The sequence below is a fragment of the Orussus abietinus genome, unplaced genomic scaffold (assembly GCF_000612105.2).
Source record: "Orussus abietinus isolate OABI.00-Male unplaced genomic scaffold, Oabi_2.0 scaffold187, whole genome shotgun sequence".
NCBI lineage: Eukaryota > Metazoa > Arthropoda > Insecta > Hymenoptera > Orussidae > Orussus > Orussus abietinus.
Window position 1 is genome coordinate 1 of NW_019394336.1, and position 22,946 is coordinate 22,946.

Below are 22,946 nucleotides of genomic sequence, written 5' to 3' on the forward strand. Positions count from 1 at the left end.
ACGTTAGCTTTCACCGTTTTTTGCCCCCAAGGGCGGCGCAACGAATTTCTGGTAGGGGCTCGCGCACTCGCGATGGCTGTGCCATCTACCAGTCGCAGTTGGTGATACTCGCGTACTCGTGATGGTAATACCATGCGACAATTGACGGTGGTGGCTTACCTACGCTTACCAACACTGCTCGCTTTTGATGATAACAAGTTCTTTTTATATTTTTAACCGCAGAAGAAACGAATTATCATTCATACGAGCTATACGTATGAACAGAATTTTGATTAAACGTTACTACAATTCTCTATAACAAAGAGAGTGTCCAATAAACCCGGTATGTCTCTACACGTTCAAGGAAATTCCGCGACATAAGTTTCGAGTTAATCGTGAAACAACTTCGAAATTTGGAATTTCTGTGCCCGCAATATGTATAGTTAAGCTGTAGCGTTCTTTTTTTGGACCAATTCCTCATTATATTCAAAGTGATTCATAATATGGCATTTTACCTTTATTGTATAAAAAGTTCACAGGTATAGGAATTCGTCAGTTCCTCGTCACCTTGTCTGATTATCCTTTATCGCGATTCGACGGCTCTATCACTCTAAAGGACTGAAAAAGCCCGTTTAATTCCCAAAGGCAGAAAAATAATACGGCACTTAGTCGGAACATCAATCTCAATATTGGCGATTAGTATAGAACCTCTTATTTCATAATGGCGGTTTCCATTATTTCACCCTACCTCCGGCCATCATCATTTTTCCACATTCCGCGGAAGGGACTTTATTAGAACCTCCCCTCGATCTACAGACCCGTAGAAAATAATCGCAGGAACAAAAGGAAACTCCAACGAGAAGTACTTCCAGTCGAATGAAATTTTCGTTCCCGTGGCAGAAAAAAGAATTCATCGATCGACAAACTGGCAACTCCGTCACCCATGAACGTTACAAAGCCAAGAAAAGAAGCATGCAAAACCCAATCTCCTAATCAGCGAGAATACCAGCAACTCGCAATACGCCGTCCCAATCAATCGCCATAAAACGCCTCTCTCGTTTAATATCATACAAACTTCTGCCCCGACATTGCCCGGAAGCCAAGGAAGCTTTCGCAGGGTCGTTTATTCCCAATAAGCCCTTGATCGTTAGATCGATAACACCTCCGAGTACAAAAATATAACCCCCACGTCCACCCGCACCTATGCGATCCGAGACCGGACCTCGGTACTGAGAAAAAAGTCACCTCAAAAAAATATGCATTGCTACAACAAAACCCTGCTACCAAATACGTCCAAAGAAACATCAGGAGGAGTAACCAAAGTTCCTCAAAATCAACGATATAATTTCCCTCCTCCTGAAAATAATTCTTTCCTGGGATAACATACGATCCAGGATACCAGCAACCCCCGGGGTCGCGCATCAAGGTCCTCTTCACCGGTGGGAAAAAACAACGGGGGAGCAAAACGGTGCAACGCGAGCTTGCAAAAAGTGGGCCTCGCACCTCTTAAAAGGGGCTCTCGATTCTCGACAGGTTCGCGTCATAAAGCAGCTATTATTAATCCAAGCATATTCCCCGTTCCGGGACGACGGGGTCGAGGCGGGCACCCCCTGTACGCGCGCGCCAGGGAAAGGGAAAGGCGGCCGAGAGAGTGGGAGGGCGCAGCCTCGGATCGGCCGGTGCGTTACCGCGGCCGTAGTGGCGGTCGAGGAGTGCGGCGAGTGCGGACGCTCTCGTCCTCGCGCGTCGGTCTTTCGTCGCGCCCGGCCGATGCGGCCGATTCGGGGTAAGAGCCGGTGAAGGACGCGCGAGGCCGATGGAGGCCGCGGCCCGGTCAGCCGATCGGCCCTCGGCGTGACCGCCGCGCCGCGCCGCTTCCGCGCGATGCGCGCCCCGTGACGCGACGACGCGACGACGCGACGTGGCCGATCCGGAGCGAGACTCGACCCTCGCGCGCACGCAGGCGCGCGCCCGCGCTCGCCCCCATGTGCACGCGTGCAAAGGGCTAGATATAAATGTGCCTGCAGCCATGCCCGTGCGCAAGTACAGGAGGGATACCAGTGAGGTCAGCTGCTGCCTCAAGTATGTCATCTTCGGGTTCAACGTCACCTTTTGGGTGAGTACCTTCACGTTTCGCCGTTACTTTTTCTTCCTACAAGCGGTAGACTCGACCACGAGGTCTTGCGTTCTGGACTATGTGATCTTAGACCATATGTGCCCATAATTATGAAAGTGGTCTAAGTCAAAATTAAAAAGAAAAATGAGTTTATCAGTTATTTCACGCCATATTATTTCAAACGAAATTAATTCAATGTAATTTCGAAACAAAAAATATATGACTTAGACCACTTTCATAATTATGGGCACATATATATATCTATACATCTCATTGGACCTCCCACTCCCAGATTTTCAGTAAGCATAACGGCTTTAATGTGATTTTGTTATTAATCTTTTTTCTTTACTTTTATTTATTAATTAATTAGTGTGGCTTTAATGGTGAGTCGTCGGGACACGTGGTACATTCGTTTACCCCTTCCCCTGCAAGGCGGTATATATATATACATATATGGGGTAAAATATGATTGGATCCGAGTACCGTCGGCACACGTGAGCCATGTGATATTAGAATTTACTCCTTCCACTGCTATGCGAAGTCTTCATATTTATGGTATAAGTATATCATTCACGGTTCCACGGAAAAATTGCCGCAGGCCTCGGCGTGTTTATGCGTTAAACGTGACACTGGTTAAGAGTTCATTTGGAATTCGGGGCTACCGCAACCATTTCGAATGGTTTGGCGCGGGTTAGGGCGCACGTGCTTCCGGGTAATTGTGGGCAACTAGGGTATGAGTGCGGCGATGGAAGAGAAATGCTTGGAAAATTTTAATCCTGCATATCACGGTATATCGGTTTTGTTAAGCGTTTGAGGGTACAGGTGACGTTGAGATCGGTTGAGGTATTGAGTTTGGACCGTTGAAGTATAAAAGGAGGATGAGTGTACACAATGCGAAGGTAAACGTGGACTTCGGCGATTTGGATTCCGACCTAACCAGGTCACTTTATCGTCGGACGGATTTTGTTTTAGTTTAAGTAGGTAGGGTAGGAGACGGAATGTGGGATAAATAACATTGACTCTGTTAAGGAATTCCTCGTTCTTCTTTGCGTCGTTACTTTATTGAAACTCACGGCGAAGCGCCTCGAGCAACTACGAGGTACTTAGTCGCGTTAACGCTGTCGTTAATGTTTTTAAATTCGAGGTCACCTGTTTGCGGGAGGAAACAGAATGTGGAATGAATAATGCTGACCTTGTTGGGGAATTCTTCGGTTTTCTTAGCGCCGTTATTTAATTCAAGATGACAGGGAAGCACCTCAAATACTACGCTGTACTTAGTCGCGTTAATTCTCTCGTTAATAATGTTATTAAATTCGAGGTCACCTGTTGGTGATAGGAAACAGAATGTGGAATGAATAACACTGATCTTGTTGGGAAATTCTTCGGTTTTCTTAACGCCGTTATTTTATTCAAGATTACAGGGAAGCGCCTCGAGTACTGCCGCTGTACTTAGTAGCGTTAATTCTGTCGATAATGTTTTTAAATTCGAGGTCACCTGTTGGTAATACGAAGCAATGTGGAATGAATAATACTGACCTTGTTGGGGAATTCTTCGGTTTTCTTAGCGCCGTTATTTTATTCAAGATTACAGGGAAGCACCTCGAACACTACGCTGTACTTAGTCGCGTTAATTCTCTCGTTAATAATGTTATTAAATTCGAGGTCACCTGATGGCGCGAGTATGTCGTCTTGGAGGTTTAACGTCACCTTTCGAGGGTGCATGCCTGACTCGAATTTCACCTCCAGACGGGGTCTAAAGTATCTTCGGTAATATGGCTTAAGCCACCTGCATATAACGTTACGCGAAGGAGGGAAGTACGGATTAAATGGTACGAAATTCTATTAGACGGATGTCATAATACGAATAAAAGTCTTGCCGTTCCTCGCTTCGACGTTTCCGGGCTTCCGCGCTTTGCGCAATATTATAACTCGATGTAAGTCGCCTTGTTACGAGTGTCACTAAATCCGAGGTCACCTGTTGTTCCGGATGTAGCACTTGCCGGTTTGCCGGGACGTTTTCGATGAGTACGTGTAAGGATAGGGACATAAAGGCCATGCTCAAATTTCTCCACCACACGGAGTCACCTCGGAAGTCCCGTTTCAGGCGTCCTATTACATTCTCGAAATAGGAGGCAACACCGGAGAATAACTAATGCAAAATATGTGGTTCAGGGTCTGTCTTAGATTGAGCGAAAACCCTCACCGGGTCGAAAACCAGAGCTCGAGACAAGACTATATCCAGCACTAAGTATCAATTTTGTTATATTAATTATTCGACGATTTTACTCTGCAAGTAGGAATAGTATCTCGAAAACCAAAGAGAGACTGAGCATCTCCGGAATGATTATCCCCAAAATGTACAAAGATAGTACAAAGAGAGAACAAATGTACATGTACAAAGAGAGAACGTATGAAATGGTTGAATCGAGAAATAATTGTTTGGTCCAGGTAAATTCCTATGGTGGAGGGATATCCCGCAAAATCAGAAGTGCTCGCGCGGAGTAGACGTCGCGTTTTCCGCGCCGCGGCCGTCCTGGCGTTCGAAATGATCGACGACTTCCGCGGTCAAAGTCGCGGAATCGGCCGGCAGACCGCTTTTGCCCTGCGGTTGGGTTTTTCTCTCGGAACCAGTCGCCCGTTGCGAGGTGTACCTTACTCCGGGTACCGAGATCGTTGCGGGAAACGTGAGAGACGCACGGTGCGTAACGAGAGTACCGGCGCGTACCTGCTCCCCGTGCGCGTCACGGTACCCGCTTACCCCGGTTAATGCTCGGCGGGCATACGCAATTGCATAAAATCCCAAGATTGCCCGGGATTGCGTGAAATTGCGCGGAATCGCGCGAGGCGGAATAGAATGGAATTACGTAAAGTCGCGAGAAGCCGCGTCAAAGAAATTCACGCCGGACGAGCGTCGCCCGAGGCCTTGACTTCGCACTTGATCCTAATAAGGGTACTTAATCCGTTCAGCTAAGTACTCTCGAGAGTGCATTCGTTTCGGGTCCCCTGGTGTCGCCAAGATGGTGACAATTAAAATGTGAGTCGGCGAGGAGCGGCGACGAAGTAACGAGGGGGTGATTTTCTTAATGGCTGACAATGGGTGTAAACACGTCCTTACGACAAGTGCGAGTCCCACCACGTGCTACGTGGGTAATTCGGTCGCTTTGTAATTACACAGGGGGACTTAGGAAGCCCGAGCTCGCTCTTAACCGCGTCGATATTCTCCTGGGGTAATGACTAGGGTTACACTTTTTTTTTTTTACGAGCTTCTCGAAACCTCGTGTTCTCGTTCGCGTTAACGAGTACCCTGGATGGGGTCTTTAACAATGTCTATGAGCAAATTTTGGAGGGCTTGATCTGGCTCGCTCGAGAGGAGCCAATGGACCCATGATCGATAGTTTTGGTCAACTAACGAATTTTATTCCATACTGGCTAGAGGTATAGTAAACCTGCGATAGGAGCGGGAAATAAAGGTGTTTTGTATTTTACTTCAAGTACAATTTCGTTGATTTTATAATAACTCTAACGAAAAGTTGACACCCTAGCTGATGCTTATGGAAGCATGCGAACTTTAATACACACGCTTTCAGGTGCGCCACGAAATTTCTCCTTCCACCTTTACTCTTTAGTGCACTTAACGACTAATTTTTCGCATTCACTTGTTTTTCATGAGGCACTCGAATTGCCGGGTACAGGGCTTGCCTGTTAAGTATTTGTCGAAGTGCCATTGAAAAATCCATGCAAAAGGATTAAATAGGAGGACGTTCTTAACAGCTCCGGAGTTACGCATTTCCTTCGTCATCACAATTCCTTCGAATAATTGTTAGTTGCTCCGAAATGTTCACTTTCGTTCGCCTTTACTGTACATAAGGAAACAGGTAATTTCTCGCTTCGATTCGGGCGCGATATATGGGGCTTCGCAATAATTTATCGTTTAAAAATTTCGCGATAAACTTCGGAGTAACCGAAGTATCATTTCCGGGTTGATCGTTAGTAAGGCTGTAGGTGAAAAATGGGAATACGAAGCGATTCACGGCAAGATTGAGTGATTTAATGGGCCGACCTGACGGTGTTAGGACGAGCCTTCCTATCTATGAGATCTTTTGCCGCTTTAAAGCGACGTGGAAGAATTAATGCACGGCTATTAAACGAAATGGCGCTCCTAAGGGTCCTAATGCAACGTGCGCGCGTTAGAACGTATTCCCTCGAGAGATTGTACGGCTCGATCTGGATGATTACGAAAATGGCGAGAAGCTGAGCACGTATTCGCAAACTTGTGCCAATAACGCCCAACGAGCCGGATGTTTCATCTTCTACCTGTCCGACTGCAGGAAGGCTCGATCATTGGGAACCCGATGCAGGTGCAAGGTGCATAATCCAGAGGGTCTGGGAGGCATTTTCTTCCTGGCCGAACCGGGGAAAAGCTGGAAACTCTCCATCGTTGATAACGATGCACCGTAACGAACGATACTATCTCGGGGATCCAGAACAAAAATCGGTACATGATCGTCATGAAACGAAAATTCAAGTTCGCTGAAGAGAATTAATTGATAATATTCATTGTGGGTAATCATTAGCTAAATTCGGTGCATGAAAAAAAATCGGTGCATGACCGTCATGAAACGAAAATTCAAGTTCGCTGAAGAGAATTAATTGATAATATTCATTGTGGGTAATCATTAGCTAAATTCCATCACGCTCGTTTTAGGTTATTTTGGGTACAACTAATTTGACACTGACTATGGTGAAAATGTTTATGTAAATTTTGTTGACGTTAAAGCGTTTGATTTTCCGAAATGGGCCTCTTTCGTAGCATTCGTTCGGACTTACCTACACTGAGAAATAGATGTCGTCGATTAAAGGAAATTATTTCTTTGAATAATGCTCGTTTGGATCAAATGATTTTGTAGGCGGCACGTGGAAGGAACGATAATATTTTTCGAATTTCATAACTTCATATTTCATTCGATCCATCGAACAAAATGGTTTCTTAGATATGAAAACACATTTCATTTCATCGAACTGAGAAAGGAAAAAAACGTTGAAATCCAAAGAATTTCTTTCTCTTTAAAGGAACTGATTTCTTAAAATGGAGTTAATGAAACGAAACAGGGTAACTTTAATTTCTTTCATTTCATCGAACTGAGAAAAGAAAAAAAGTTGAAATCCAAAGAATTTCTTTCTCTTTAAAGGAACTGATTTCTTAAAATGGAGTTAATGAAACGAAACAGGGTAACTTTAATTTCTTACTCTATTACTTAAGATATGACGTCCTCGATCGATGCAATGCAATGCATCGGAGTTAAACATTCGGTATTTTTGTAGTAAAGACTATATTCTTTGATTTTACGGTACAGTTTCCTTAACTCCATTCAAAGAAATAATTTCCTTGAGAGAAAAAGAAACCTCTGGGCACACGTACTGCCGTGCCATAAAAAGATCCTGCGCGCTAGAAAGAGACGTTATCGATTAGGAAATGGAAAGTAGGTGCTAAATAGGGCATATCGTTGAAAAGAGCACCAGAAGATTCCGGAAACGGCATTCGGCCGAGACGAAAGGAGGACCAGAAGACGAAGGATGCGAAACCGGTTCCAAGACTGCTTTGCCGAAGGACCAACGTCCGAAAGGAGAGGACGAGGAGGTATCGGGCCGAACAATGACTACCTCGCGTCTTCGAGGCTTCCGAGTACGGATGGAAATTAGTCATAGGTCATTGAAAACATTTGACCGATCCAGGTGGTCCGCCTTCGGAGAGCGTGTTTCGATAAAGTAGGCGCACTCTCCTTCCCCCGAGGGATCCGGGGAAATGACGGAAGCGCCGATTGGCCTGGACAAATGGAAAGTGTCGCCTTCCCGATGCAGGGGGCGAAACGACGAAGGATGCGAAACCGGTCTTGAGGATCGCTTTTCTACGTGCCTCGGAGGAACTACTCGGACAGAGGGAAGAAGAGGAACGGCCGAGGCGAGCGACGTGTCCGAGCTCCGGCGTTCGCGGATTTTGTTATCGGCCTCCGAAATTGGCATCGATTGCCGGGGGGGCCGCGGCTCGGATTCTATCCCGACGTCGTTCGTATTAGGTCCGAATACGAGTGCCAAGTGGAGAGGAGATTTGCACTCCAGGAAACCGGCGGGAAATGGCGGAAGAGCCCCGATTAGGCGAGATAAATGGTGAGCGCGAAGACAGAGGACGTGAATTCTGAGCGAATTCTCTTTTAATACCAGCTCCTTTCAAACCGTTCCGAATTTTCCAAGCCGAGTAGATATTTCCGTCTCGGACCGAAATTCCACGGAATGCGGTGGTTGTCGCACAGAGCTCGGCGCGTCGACGCGTTGTAGATGGGAAAACGACACGAAGTGACGAACCGACACACGGGGTTATTCTTTTAGCTGCTTCATGGTGGCTTCTGTCTATGGCTGCTGTTTTAGCGATATTCCAATGTATTGGCTTTCCTCGGAGTTCCTTTTTCGAATGGCATGAAGGTATTGTGCTCGGTTGTTTCACAACGCCATACCGTGTCACACATTGCGGAGGAGGTATCCGTAACTAAAGGTTAAGCGTAACTAAAGGTTATCTTCGTAATGAAAGGTTGGGAGAGGTTTCTAGTGACTTTTCAACCACGACGCGTTGACGCGCCGCGCCCTGTGTGACATTTGACGTTTGTTTTTTATGATAACTCGCCACTCGGAGGGCTCGAGGCTCGACCGGGAGAGAAACGGGGGGTGGGAAGGGACGGGGCCAGAGAGAACGAGGACGGCCAAGAGGGGCTAACTGACGTTTTCACGAAGAACAGTATCGATCTTCCCGATTGCGTTGCGTGTCGCGTCGGAACGGAGAAAGGGAAAGAGAGCGAGAGCGAAAAACGAGCGGAGAAAGAGAAAGCGAAAGGGGAAGAGAGAGGCGCGTAAAAGGAAGCAAGCGGCCGTGCTCGTCGCCTACTACCGTTCTGGACGAGGATCAGGATATGTCGAGGATATGGCACATGAACAAATCGATGAGCGCCTTACCGCATATATGGTTACATATGCAATATTTATCGAATGACAAATCACGACACTGCGGATACTCATACACTACAAACATAGGACGATGATGTGATAAGTACACGGGACACATTTACAGTTGCACATTTTTTGACATTTTCCTGACATTCGCCCATATTCGTGACATTTTCACTTTTTTTTTTTTTTAATGACATTCAATTCCTCAATGTGTACCCGATATATAGCGACGAAGGCGATTTGAACTTTTTCATGACATTCGCATCCGTGACATATGCACTTTTATGTGACATTTCGTTCCCCAATGTGGACTCCATACCAGTATCTTTAAATGACCGAGAAAGACAGTTCCATGTCAGAAATCTGATATAATTTGATTTGACATTTGATAAAAATGGAGGTACTTGCCGTGACTTCCCCGACGTCGAGATCTCGGAGCGCCCGAGACCGCTTATCTCTTCTTATCACTCCAGTAAAGACAAACTGGGGTTTCGCGCGGTCCATCCTCGGTAGTTCCGCGGTTCCCCGAGGACCCCATTATCGATCTCGAGTAATCTTTTGGTGACCTTATCTCGCGCATTGCGGTAGAACGCACGGTCCGCGGTTCCCTTAGAGGCGATGCATCGCTCCCTTTGAGATCGTGGACCCAAGCAGGAAGCTGCGCGCCAAAAAATAACTATACCCGGAGTCTGGGCATCCATTACTCTTCATAACGCCAAGACACGTTTCATATCTCACGTGCTCTTTTACGAGCATTTCCATTTACAGGGTTTTCGTGTTCGCCGGGTGCCGCGCGGTCGTATAAGAGAGGGCCGACACGAGTCGTCGCGTCGCGAAATGTGATTTTTCCCTCCGCTTCCGTTTCATTTGACTTTCTTTCCCTTTTTCTCCCGCCCCCCTTTTTTTCCTCCTCCCCCGCGGGAGACGGAGGGAATTCATAGCTGCAAACCGGCAGCTCGTAAATCTGGCCAAGCCAAGGTATTTACTTCAATCGCGAGCCGTCTGGCTAAGGTCGCCGTACATCATTGCACTTTTCCTCCACTTCTGGCTCCTTCTCTTAGAGAGACTTAACGCCGACCTGACGCGACCGGCATTGCGCTCGTCGGACTTATGCCCCTCTTCTCGGAAATTAATCCACTTCGTCCTCGGATAAATAAAAGCTACCTTTTTGACTTTCCTCCGTCTACGCGGTCCTATTCATTGCATCGGCAGGGCGCGCATGCATTTTCCAAGGAATAAGTCCATTCGTGTCCTGCGTATCTCCACATTACTCGATTCACTCTGATACTTCCAGAAGAATGTGAGGTTGAGACATTTGTATCGAGTAGATCAGACGTACGTCATTTTTAATATTTAGATGATACGAGTGGAAATCAACGGTATTATCTGTCGATATTCAAATTATAAGCGCCTTATTTTTTATATTCTTTCTCGAGAGGGCTTGTCCTCAAGGGTTGAAGGAACTGTAGGATCTTGCAACGGTAGGATACGAGTGAAGGCTTGACTCGTTTAAAAGAATAATATATATTAAAAAAGAAAGTTGACGGATACGAAAGGAAAATGTTTACTTGGCGATCGGATGAGTCATGCCTACGACTTGATTTTTTGGCGACGAATGACTATTCTTTTTTTTTTGTACTGGAAGCTGCAGTTATCCCACGCTCTGTAGCGATGATGCTTCTCCGAAAAGAGATTGTCCTCTAACCAAAATACGTAATTCCACCAAACCGTTCTTGGACTCCAAATCGGCATTTAAAGCCAAATCTTTCCTTTAAACGGGGAATAAAAAGGTGGTATACCATCGTTAATGACGTCCTAGTTGACGCGACGTTAAACAAGCATAAGGAAAAAGAAAAAAAAGAAACACGTATGAAAGGTGTCCCATAAATTAACTGTCGAGAAATGGCAATTTGGTTGACGGGCAGATCGAGGAAACGAAGAGTCCGTAATTGAAAATTCCGGCGCGGAACCCCGTTCTTCCTGCGCGGGATATTTAATTCGCGCGGCTTGACCGCAACTGCCTCGATTAATCGCTCCCGCCGCGTGCTCGAATTTCCCTGATTAAATCGTTAGGTCGGGAAAACGGGAGAAAAAGGAACGGAGGGAACATAGACGGGGACCAGTCAGGGCACACAGTGAATCTTTGGCATTGTTGCCCTGACAGTTTAACGCGTCGAGGTAGAGGCGCGTCCGATCGCGGCGGCGCTCCCGAAAAGCAATTTCCGTCGGCAATATTTGTACTGCCTGCAGATTGACATATACGTTTTCTCGACATGTACGTGGGCGCACCTAGACACTGTTTACCCGCTCGAATTTTATTCCCCATACCCCCCGGAATCTCTCGGTGACGTGTTTCGATCGGACGTTTCCTCGCTTATATCGAGGCTATCTCGAACTCCTTATACCCCTGCATAAGGGAGGGGACTCCATTTGTCTTTGGGGTGAATTATTTAAAATGCGGTGCACGGAGCCGGCCTTCCGTGGGGTAGTGATAAGTCGAGGAAAATCAGCTGTCTCGGCAGTAGAGTCGAGGGGTATTAAAGAAGCGTTACGATCGGGTCACATTTTTTATTTCTCCGATCGAAACCAAGTCGAGAGGTGGTTTACGACCTGCCGATCTCACTGGGTATTAATTACCCATGTGTTTTTTATTACAATTGCCCCAGGTGCCGTTGATGAACAAATGCATCCTGTTAAGAAGAAAGAATACCGAGATTTTATGAAACCTTTCTTGGAAGTTTTATCCAGACATGGTGTACTAATTTTATAACATGCTCATTTTTGTACAACATTCACTAACTTCTAATGCGATGTTAGAAAATTACAAATTTATTTCCGAATTCATCTTTAATGTGTGATAATTCACTTTTGAGACATGAAATTTATTACTCTTGGTCCTGCGTATTTGTGCCTGTGTTTTTCACTGTTTTGAGTCTTGGGCTTAGTTTTGCAATATGGCCAGATTTTGGTCTTGCACTTTTTTCAAGATCATGGTCGAGACTGCAAAATTAATATCGATTTTGATTGTCCATTATCGTGGGCAGGTCGCCGGAGCTCGGGTTTAGCGCATCGGAGGCTGCATCACGGGTGCATCAGTGTGGGGCTCTGATGCAACAGAAGTCGTACGCATCTTTTGCGAGTACTCGACCGGTCGAGTACTTTACACGCGAGTGCGGTTATTTAATGGCGTTGCTCGGTCGAACGGTCGGCCAGGATTCCGCCGTTGCGTAAGATCGAGCGAGCAGTTAGGGGGATTAATTGCTCCCCGGGGGTGAAGTACCGCGAAGTACCGCGAAGTTAGAGCTGTCAGGGAAGCAACCTCATCCCCGGCAGCGACGTAGAGGTTCCCGCGGCCGGAAAGGATTGCTTATTCGTAAGAAACGCCCCAGGAGCAAGACGCCCCGATACCACTTCCCTAATGACTTCTTCAGGGTTCGGACCGAAGAGCTTCTTCGGGTTCGAGGGCTCCCTCGGAAGGAACTCGAAAGAAGGGAGCTCCGCGGAATGATTAGCCCGGATCCATCGGTCGAGATCGATTATCGACCCGAGAAACATCCCTCGTTGGTCCTCCACCGAGGAGCCCCCCAAGGGAATTGCGGGCTCGCCGGAATACGTTTCCGCAACTTCGGCCTTCCACGGCCGTCCTCAGGAACGGGGGCGCCGAAATTTTGGAGCAACCGAGAAACCGAAACCCTTCTTACCCGTTCCCTCCCTTGGAAGTTTCATTTGGGAATGCCTTTCGAGAGGATCCTCGTTTACTAATCCGGGGAACTCGGTCCTAGGTGTACAAACCTCGAGGGATTTCGAACAAGGCGCCCTGGCAGTCGGATCCTTTCGGGGGTTTTAGGGAAAAGCCTCGCTCTCGCGAGAATTTTGACTAAAGTAAGGACACGGGGCCGCTCTTTGTCGGGAGGCGTTTCGCCCCCTATCGGGTAAAGCGATTTTCCTTAAAAGCTCGATGAGGAAAGTTTGGTCATGCTCCCGGCCTCGGTCCCCTCTCGGCGAGCACTCGGGTTTAATAAACAACCCTCGCATCGCCAAGTTTGCATTATGCTCGGAATGATAATGAAAAAGTCGCACGGCCAACGGCGCATTGTCCAATCCCCCCACCTCCCACCCCACTGAGTGAAGCCCCGAACTTCTTGGCTTAATATTAATATAGTTTTGAAAGGGCCCTCGCACGCGAGACCAGTTCTTGCCGTGAACAAACTTCCGCCTGCAGCGAACTGCAGTCAAAAGCGCGTGCATACTCTTTACTCTCTTCAGTACTGCATGGACGCGCGACATGTCCCCTTACCCTCTCGCTGATGCGCATGCAAGCTCGATGGTCGGGTAAACAGCGGGATGCAGAGATGCACTCGAGAGCGGAGGACCCAGGTGGCGAAATTCGTTTGCTCTAATGTCACGGGATTATTTTATTTCCCTTTTCTTCGTATAATTCTACCTCCGCTGGCCGAGCTCGGTAGACAACCCCTTCAGCGGCAAGATTCCATTAGGGTGGTAATGAACATTTTCCGCCGCTAACACCGAGCGTTCTTCAACATCGCAGAATTTTCCTCGAGCCTCGGATCGCTAAGTTAAGCGTTAATTCTATTTTGGGGCGGCTCGCGTGCCGCGTTTACTGGGAATAAAAAAAAAAAGAAAAAGATAATTCAGTTGGGGGTTACGACGAAATGCGCGGGTTTTTCGGTCGTGAAACATTCGTCGGGTGGGAAAAACGATCCTTGAATTTCAGGGCATATGTTAGGATGGCAATTCGCTTATGGGCGGGAATGACCACGAAGAAGTCTGCGACTCTCGTCGGGTCCTCCCGAATTCCCCGACTTAATATTAATATAGTTTTGGGAGTGCTCTCGCCCAACGGACCGGTTCTTGCGAAAGGCAAACTTGCGCCTCTTGCACCGAACTGCAGCCGAAAGCAGTTTGCACATGCATATGTCTGGCCCTTTGTAGCGAGAGTACCTAAAACACCGGCCCTCTTTGATACGTTTGGAACTCCGGTGTTACTTCCCTGGGACAGTCATTACGAAATCGGCCCTTTTCTCGACCCTCTTGCTTCTCCTACCCGTGAAAGGTATTTAATTATCCCTGTCGTTCCCAGTCGAGAGAAGACGTCAGAAATACTCGAAACCAACTCGTTACGAACTGTGCACGCGTTACAAGGGGTAAAAGCCATCAGGCAGGAAGGGAAACATTCTGCAAGGATTTTAACATATGAAAATGTATGAAAACGCTGAAAGGACATTGGTCGAAGGGTGGATGTGATAGAAATAATTTGGTTGAAAGGAAAAATCGAATTTGGATATTTTGTCAATGAAGGGTTGAAATATCGATCATTGATGACGAGTTGGCACGTATCGTGTGCAGTCGATCTGAATAAATGGACGTTTTGCAATAATTTAACCGAGGTCGATGTCATCCATGCCATGCCTAATCACCCGAGTCTAAATTTTAGCCATAGTTGGAACTTGCGGGATTTAAGTAAACCTTTTTCGCCCTATTCCATTCCTTATGTCCTATTTGCAATTTTCTACGTTCTACTTAATGCGAATTAAATCCTACTTTAGGCCCGAAGGTAGAAGAAATGGAAATATCTGCCACTTTTAAGGTTTAAAATAGGACCTCAGTGGTATGGAAATTATATATCCCTATTTATATTACCTCAGAGTCCATTTAAGATCTACAAATAGAGGTCATAAATAGGATGAAGATTTTGACTCCGGCATCCATCAGCTGTCTCTGAACGTTCGCAAAGACGTCAAAGTTTCCCTGCGGGGCTTTAATTGTAAGAAGCAAGACTACGGTTTCCATCTCTTCCCCGGTGCCACGGTCGAGGGTAAAGTTGGGGATGCTAATAAAACTACCCCCGGTTTGGAAGGTTCAGCTAAGTTCCGCCCGGTGCGTCCTTTCCCTATGGATTAATCTCCCCAGAAATGGCGAAGTCTCGCGGCAAGCTCTAAGTAACGATTCCGCGATTCCGAATCGACCTGGCGTAAGATCTACTTGTTACGAGAAACTTTCTCGAAGCATCGGTGCATTGTTAAGGGCAAACGTTCGAGGGGATGGTGTCGGGGTAGTTGAATATTCCCGTCGTAGGAAGACTCGACAGCTGTTCCATTCTGGTACCAACCTCCGGCTTCGATTATGAATGCCTCCCGGAAAGACGAGGTCTCGTCTCTTCGTGAGACCGCACTCCGCTCCGAATTCTAAATCTTCGTTAATTCGATAAATATTTAAGAGATCACGGGGTCTTCTCGAAAAAGAGAAGAATTTCTTCTCACGGAAAGAACTCCAAGGAGTCATGAAATTCAAACGCCCTGGAGTGATCGACCCTCCCACCGCGTGTCCAAAATCGGTGCCTTGTCTAACCCTTGTCTAATTACCTATTTCACATAAATTCGGCACGCGATATTCTTGATCAGATGATCACTCGAATTGGGCAAACTTGAATTTAGGAAACTATCGTGCCGTATCTGCGACATGATTTTCTGGAATGGACGTCGAACGCCATTATCTGCGGAGTTCTTAAGAAATTATCGTTCTTATTTTTAATCATTCTTTTGGAAGAGGCAAAATAATCATAAAGAGTGTTTATCCCTCTACGGCCCTATTTCTTTAATGCCACATCGTGAGACTTATTGGATCCTGTGGTTTCCGCGATTTCAGAGGTCTCTTCGAGACGATGTCATCGAGCCTCCCATCGCGTGTCGAAAATCGGTGTACCGATTTCTTCTCCTGCTTCTCGCAGGAAACGGAACGTTTCCCTTTGACTGTTCCCTTCGCTCTTGCGTACTCGGATAACGTAGACATTTCAAGGAGGTGCTTGCTGCCCATTGTCGCGGGTAAAGTCACGAGAGTCACGTGTCCATTGATAATCTCAAAGTCGCGGACTTCGGAGTGGAAGTCGAGTCGGCTCGCGCTTTCGAAATTCGGAATGAGAGTCTCAGACGGCCCGGAAGGGACTCGGAGTCTCTCTTCGGAGTCTCCTCGGCGACGAAGACACCCCGCCGTGTTATTTTCTGGTAAACTGCTCCCCGTCCTGTCATCTTGGAGGGAATCGTGCGGCGCTGCTCTGAAAAATGACGGAAACGGCGGGGCACCGGGATATCGTGTATCGGAGAGTAATGCCAGCTCGACGAATTCCATGTAGGACGGTCCGTGAGGCCGATCCGCTTTCTAATCATTACGCAACATAACATTGTGACGGTATATGTATTACACCGGTGATCTTATATCGTCGCCTGGGATCGAGAGAAGGCTTCGATCCATTCGACGTAGTCCCACATCCCATTTACGTGCACTATAATAAATATCTCGAGTCGTCACGAGGGAAAGCGCGCATCGACCGCACAGAGAAAAGGAATTGAACCAAAGAAATATTTTGTCAATTCTAAGAACCATCAATTCGAATAAACTGAAATAAATGATCGTACCGAAGAAATATGACGTCCTATTTAATCGAATTTAATTGAGTTGAATGATTATTCTTTGAATTAATTTTTTTCCTTGGTACTATTCAAGGAAATATTTCTCTGGTTAAATGAAAATTATGTCTCGGGGGGAAACGAGCAATTTACGGCCAGCTGAATTCGATTGTCCTCAGGTTTAATCGAGATTTTATGTGAATATGTATACAGGATTTACTTTTGTTTCTCCGGTTTGTAGTCAGGCCGCGCAACGACTGATTCCGCGGTAATTTTCTCTTTTCTTTTATTTCACGTTTTCAGGGAATGGCAGGCGACCCTGTTACGATATTGGATTATGCACGGCCAATGGCGAATTAATTAACGTAAAATTGGCATTTCAGAGCCGTTTTAATTTCAAAACGCCCCTCCCGCACAATGCTGCGTAAATTCTGTAAATGAATTTGAATGCGGAACTACGGAGAGGCATATACGCGGCTCACGGTTTGTCTCTCGCCTCTCGACAATAGCCACTGCGAGACCGCAAATTAACCAAATTCTCTTTATTGCATAACATCGACTTTTGATATTGCCGCGCTAATTCCATCGGGACGGATGTATGCGTGCGATGTACGTGGGGGGTCTTATGCGCTTACACCTTTTCCTCTCATGTAAATCCGCCGTAAATCCTCGTGTCAAGCTCCGCTGTGCAAATTTAAGTTCACGGAGACCTTCTGCTTCACAGCCGAGACCGCTTGGCTTTAAACTCGTACATAATTTTCGTGGGAAATTGTTTCTATTTCTTTTAAACAACCGTAACTACCCTGCAGACATTACTCGAGGATGTGCATTTATCTAGGCAGAAAGAAATACGTCCCTGCTATTTTACATCCATGTCTAATTTCCTATTTCACATAAGTTCGACGTGCGATATTCTTGATAATTAATATACTCAAATAGTGCAAATTTGAATTTAGGAGAGCATCGTGCCGTATCTGCGAGATGATTTGCTGGAGGGAACGTCGAACGAAATTATTTGTAGAGTTTGTAAGAATCTGTGATTCTTATTTTTAATCATTCTTTCGGTACAGAGGAAATAATTACAGGATGCGCGTATTTCTCTGCGACCCTGTTTCTTTAATGCTACACCGTGAGACTTATTGGATTCTGCGGTTTCCGCGGTTTCAGAGGTGTCTCGTTTCGTCCTCATTCCTTATCGAGAATTCGCCGGCGCGGTGTAAAGTCGGGGGAAACCCCGGGATACGTTTTCCGGCATCATTTATGAATATTAACGTACATTCGAGCGATTGCATCTCCATTACTGGCGTGCATCCCCGGAGCAAGAGCGAATTACAAAGTCAAAGCCTCGGCGGCGGGACGTCGCATTTACCTTCACTTTTCGTAAATTGACTTTAACCAGTGTCAAGTTGACTTTCCCGCCACTCCGCTAGCGGGTTTTCCTTTTCCCCTCCATTTTTCTCTCTCTCTCTCTCTCCTTTCTCCCTCCTTGCGAAACACTTGCGAAACCTCGACAATCTCTCTTGGATCAAGTGTCTCGTCGGAGTTTTTTTTTTCCTGCCCCCAAGGTACGGGAGTGATTCTTTCAAGGAGGAAACTGAGAAACCATTTTAACGAGATATCAAGTAGCTCGTGAGAGTCGATGTCACGGCCAAGTAATCTGGTTTAACGCACAAGCCCGTGATAAATGTTGTTCTCCAGTTGTCGGTTTAACGCGGATCGTTGGGATCCGGTTTACCAATGACCACTTAATTCTCCTGTTAAACGCCCTCGATTTTCTACCACCGATTTTAATGATGCATCGGAACGCGGTGCAACGCTTCGCTGCATCCTCTTCTTAGTCCTTTCGATTACAAAATAAAATCTTTTCGTGGGAATGTCGCTCGGGAGGGTAGGTTATTGTAATAATTGAATGCGTAGTACTGGGGGGAGGGTGATTTTGATTTAATTTTCTTACAGGAATTTGAAGAAAAAAAAAAAAAGAAGAAACACTCGACGCGACTTTCGCGACTGCTCGGAATGGGATTCGGATTTCGCGATCTGGTCGTGCATTAAGGCCCCCTCCGTAAATCCGTAGAATATTTACCTCTTCCGCGAGGAACGGGAAAAGTTGTGGAAAGCGACCTGGTCGATGGGCACTTTTGCCAGCAACTCGAGAATATCGATGAAAAGATTTTCTCGAAAGTCGGGTATTTCACGTGAACTCTTTGCGTCGCGAAAATCAAAAGCGCGAATCAAGACGAGCCCCTCTCCTTCTCGTTGCACGGAAACAGACCCAATGTTATCGTTCCGCGGTATAAATTTCCAGGGGAAAAAAAAAATCTGCAATCCTCTGTAGGAACGGTGGAATTTCTTTGCACTTATCCAGGGCGTTTCGTTTTTCATTATTTCTTGAAAAATTCAGGGAAAATTGGTAGAAGGGAGTGCCACCTTGATCCAGTTTCGCGGACTGAAAATGCCGGTCGGTCTGTCCAAGAGGCGTAATTTCTTAACGAGTGCTCGGGAATTGTCCGATCGCTTTGCGGAGGGCACTTCGTCTCGTCCGGAACAATGGATAGAGCTGCGAGGGCAAACTTAATCCCACTCGTGCCGACAAAGTGGAGACCTGCTCCATTTTAATCCGTAGTCCACGTGGTGGCCGGCCGCGATTTAGGTCAATTACCGAAGCCGCACACGATGGCCGTACTTTCGTATCGAGGTAATCCGCGATTCGCAGCGCTCGAGTCCACTCGGAGCGCACTTTCCGATTGTCCAATTAAAAGTTATACTTACGGGAAACGCAACGCCCGAGGTACCCTTTACGCATTAAAAATAAATCCCCCGACCGAGGCGGCCCGGGCTGTGTTTTAAATTCTTTAAGAGGCTCGGCAAACTCCGCGAGCTGCTCTCGTTTCCCTACCGGCTCTCTTCAATTCGCAATAAACAACTCGATTAAGTACCGCCATTGTTTCCTTTACCTCCGCCAAATCGGAGACCCCCCACCGAGGGCTGAGAGTTTCGGCCAGAGTGCCCGGGACTTGGTTTTCTAAGGGATTTAATCGACGGACAATTACGGGCTTGAAATTAAGCGATTAAGACCGGGACGAAAGAGAATTCCGAATTCCGGGGAGCAAGTGCACTTTTCTTTTCGATGTTCTCTCCTGAGAGGGAACTCGCAAAATTCTCTCCAGTTGCCTTTGTGGGTATTAATCATCCCTCCGTGTAACGTTCTCTCGTGTGGTTACGGCACTCCGATAATTAATTCCATCGACGCGAAATGCACAATGCATAATGCATTAAAAGGGTTTAATTGCATGCGTCGTTTCCGGCGAAATTAATCGAATTCGATGTTACGTTCGTCGGGTGAGGGCGAAAATGTCGGCCGAGTCGCGCGAAATCGTCGACGGTCGGCGCGGATCGATATGAATTATCGGCGTCGATTTGGCACCCCTCGCCGCGAGATTCCGGGACTTTGATTTTTTTTCTCTTTTTTTCTTTCCCTCGGCATTGTTGGCGGCTCCCGGTCGGGGCAACAATGACGCAGGTTGTGGGAGGTTCGTCGACCCTTTTGTCATGAGTCATTCGAGTGGGTAAGTACAGACACAGGCGTGCGCACGGTAACCCCATCTTCCGCTCACCGGAAAGTGTCGTAAAGCGGGTTATTAATGCCCCCGTCCCGCAAACGCGTACGCGTTTTCCGCTGCGGCCGAGGTGACGATCGCCCAGAATCCCGGAGGTTCGTTTAGGGAGAGAATTGTCCTGTCCGCATGCTCATCCTCAACCATGTCCACGTCCTCGTCATGGTCTCTTTTCCCGAGGGACTGTTCCCTCAGAAATCAGGGGAATCGGTGTCCTCCATTGAAAATCAATTACCATTGATCTCGCGTGATAAACAATATAAATCAGCGATAAGTGACTTCGGTAGTTCGACGGTTAAATTTCTGTATCGATATTTCGGCAATCCCTAACGATTTTCCGCCGGTTGGGGAGATTTTTCCTGCAATTTCCTTCACGTCAAATAATCTCCCTTCTATCTCGGAACCGATTGTTAACGTGCTTTATCGGTATTGCTAATTAACGAGCAATTTCAAAGTGGCGACAATTACATTGTACGACGATTATCCTAATAATTTCCTGTGGCGAAACGCACGATTTCCTCGGTTAAAAATCCTTTGGATTTTGCCAGTTTATTTATTAGTCGATTTTCCTTTAAAACGGTAAGACGCGTTTCCGCTTATTCGGAAGAAAGAGATCATTCTACTCGTTCTCTAGGTTTGCCTTCCTCTGGACCATAGAGGTATACCTACGAAACATCGGTATGAAATTCTACGAGCTATGTGAAGTATCGAACGAGGAGAATTTTTTAAAATTTCATGCCAGAATATGAAATGCCATCCGGTTACAATGCGGCAGTACTCACTCGTCGGAAACGCGATAGGACGGAAGCGACCTTATCAAGCAGCGCGGACCAGAATTTTCGAAAATGTCGCACCACATCCGATCCGTGACCGATACGCTTGTACTCTGCAGAACGTACGTTAACGCTCGCTGACAGGTCACCTGGATTTGGAATTATTGCCCGTGTCTTCGAAACAGGTGTGGGTATCATCGACCCGTTGATAACACACGCTCGCATGAGTTCTTTTCCGGTTTTAAGAACAGTATTCTTAAATGTTGATCACAGTTACTTTTAAAGTTCCTAAGGGAATAATGCATTTTTTTTCATAGAGGCTACACAAAGAAAAAAATTATTTCTTTGAGTGAAGTCAAGGAGAGCATAAAATCAAAAAAATATAGTCTTCACTGATAAATGTCGAATTTTTAACATTGATGCGTCTCATCGATCGGATACTTCATATCGTAAAATAATAAAGTAAGAAATCAAAACTATGTTCCGTTTCTTTAACTCCGTGCAAAAAAAAAAAAGATAACAAATAACTTCCTTGAAAGAAAGAGATTTTTCTTTTCTCAGTTCAATAAAATGAATTATATTTTCATACCTATGAAACTTCTTTCGATAGATCGAATGAAGTATTCCACCGTCATTTGTTGCAATTAAACGCGTTGCAGTTTTAAAGAAATTCGTATAATCTCATCATTCCTTTGAATGAGAAACAAGTGGGGTAATTACTTTCTACCGAAACGCTGTTATTCGATCCTAATGAGATTTATTCAAAGGAATGATTTTCTTTGAGTCGATGCAATTTTCTTCTAAGGGTAGATTAATCCACAAAAGTATTGCACTTGTCTCAGGAGTGCACATGGTCACCTTTACTTTTAACTCGTGTCATTCGATGTTTATGGGACGCCACTTAATTGCGCTTTGAGTTTAGCGTCGTGTACTAGAATCGTTCGCTCGGATCGATGAACGGCTAATGGGAAATTGTTGCAGATTATAAAACATCGGTCTTACACATCTTAACAAGTCTTATTACTAATGCAAGGAGGGAGAGCAGGTTATTAATGCCCTGGTAGGCACGCTACCAGCGTCTTTACGAGCGTACCGAGTGATGAACCCCGGGGTTTATTTACACGAAAAGAGTTGCGCCGATTACGTAGGAGAATCTCTCGAGGTAGAAGCATAAATTTCGTTGGTTAACGCTACAAGGAAAGTGATCTAAGCGACGAGTTCTTCCTCCCAATCGAATAAGCTCTGGCTAAACTAGTTCGCGCTCTGAAACCCGCTCAGATTATTCGAGCCCAGCGACGACGTGAGCGAAATATATATATAGGGTTAATTTCGTAATTAACGATAAACCAATGGATACATTGGAATCGTTTTCAATTTATCCGCGAGATTAATGCCCCTTCTGTATATATACATTAACGTATCTCATAAATACGAGACATTAATTAGGTCGCAAAGCAGCCTATCTGCCTCGTCCCAGTTTCGGCAAAGTTCCACTTACCGCGAATCACGTGCCAGGATGATATTAATTCAGCGCGGGGCAATTTCGCCGATTGATAGCTTTATGAGTTGAATTGACCCCCCCCGGGTTGCCGTAAAATAATTTCTAGAAAATCAATACCTCGGAGGGATTAATAGAGAATAATTACGGCTCGCGTAAGTGCTACTCTGGGAGAGGTTCCGAGCAGAGAGCTAGAGGATAATCGGCAGGAACGAAGACAGTTCGTCATTTTGCATGGGAATATCTCCAATCAAGGCCTCTGGATGACTCAAGACGTGGGAAAAATCGTGCGGGTTATTAATAAGTGTTAAGCTAATATAACGCTAATTTGCGACTTCGTTAGCTAATTAATTCGAGTGACCGCCGTGTTCGCTTCTGGGCGCGTCGCTCGACACCCGAGTAATTCCGAAACGGTGCGGTATCGCGGATTTGCGGGTTCATCAATTTCCTTTACATGTAGATTATCGTATATTAATTTTGAGGAAAATCCACAGCTCGGGGGGGATCGATCGATGGTCGATATCGGAGCCTGCGGCCGCCGTCCGT

General features: G+C 46.2%; 1 protein-coding gene across 3 annotated transcripts in view; it reads left to right on the forward strand.

Moving 5' to 3' along the window:
* Window positions 1–1,858: 1,858 nt before the first annotated feature.
* LOC105703404 (tetraspanin-5) overlaps window positions 1,859–22,946 on the forward strand; it is a 114,303-nt gene continuing 93,215 nt past the window's right edge. Inside the window, exon 1 of one of the 3 annotated variants that reach the window (XM_012431776.2) lies at window positions 1,859–2,095. In XM_012431776.2, the coding sequence (XP_012287199.1) occupies window positions 2,009–2,095 (87 nt within the window). In that variant the 5' untranslated portion in view covers window positions 1,859–2,008. The remainder of the gene's footprint in view (window positions 2,096–22,946) is intronic. The other 2 variants (XM_012431777.2, XM_012431775.2) reach the window with 2 other exon arrangements.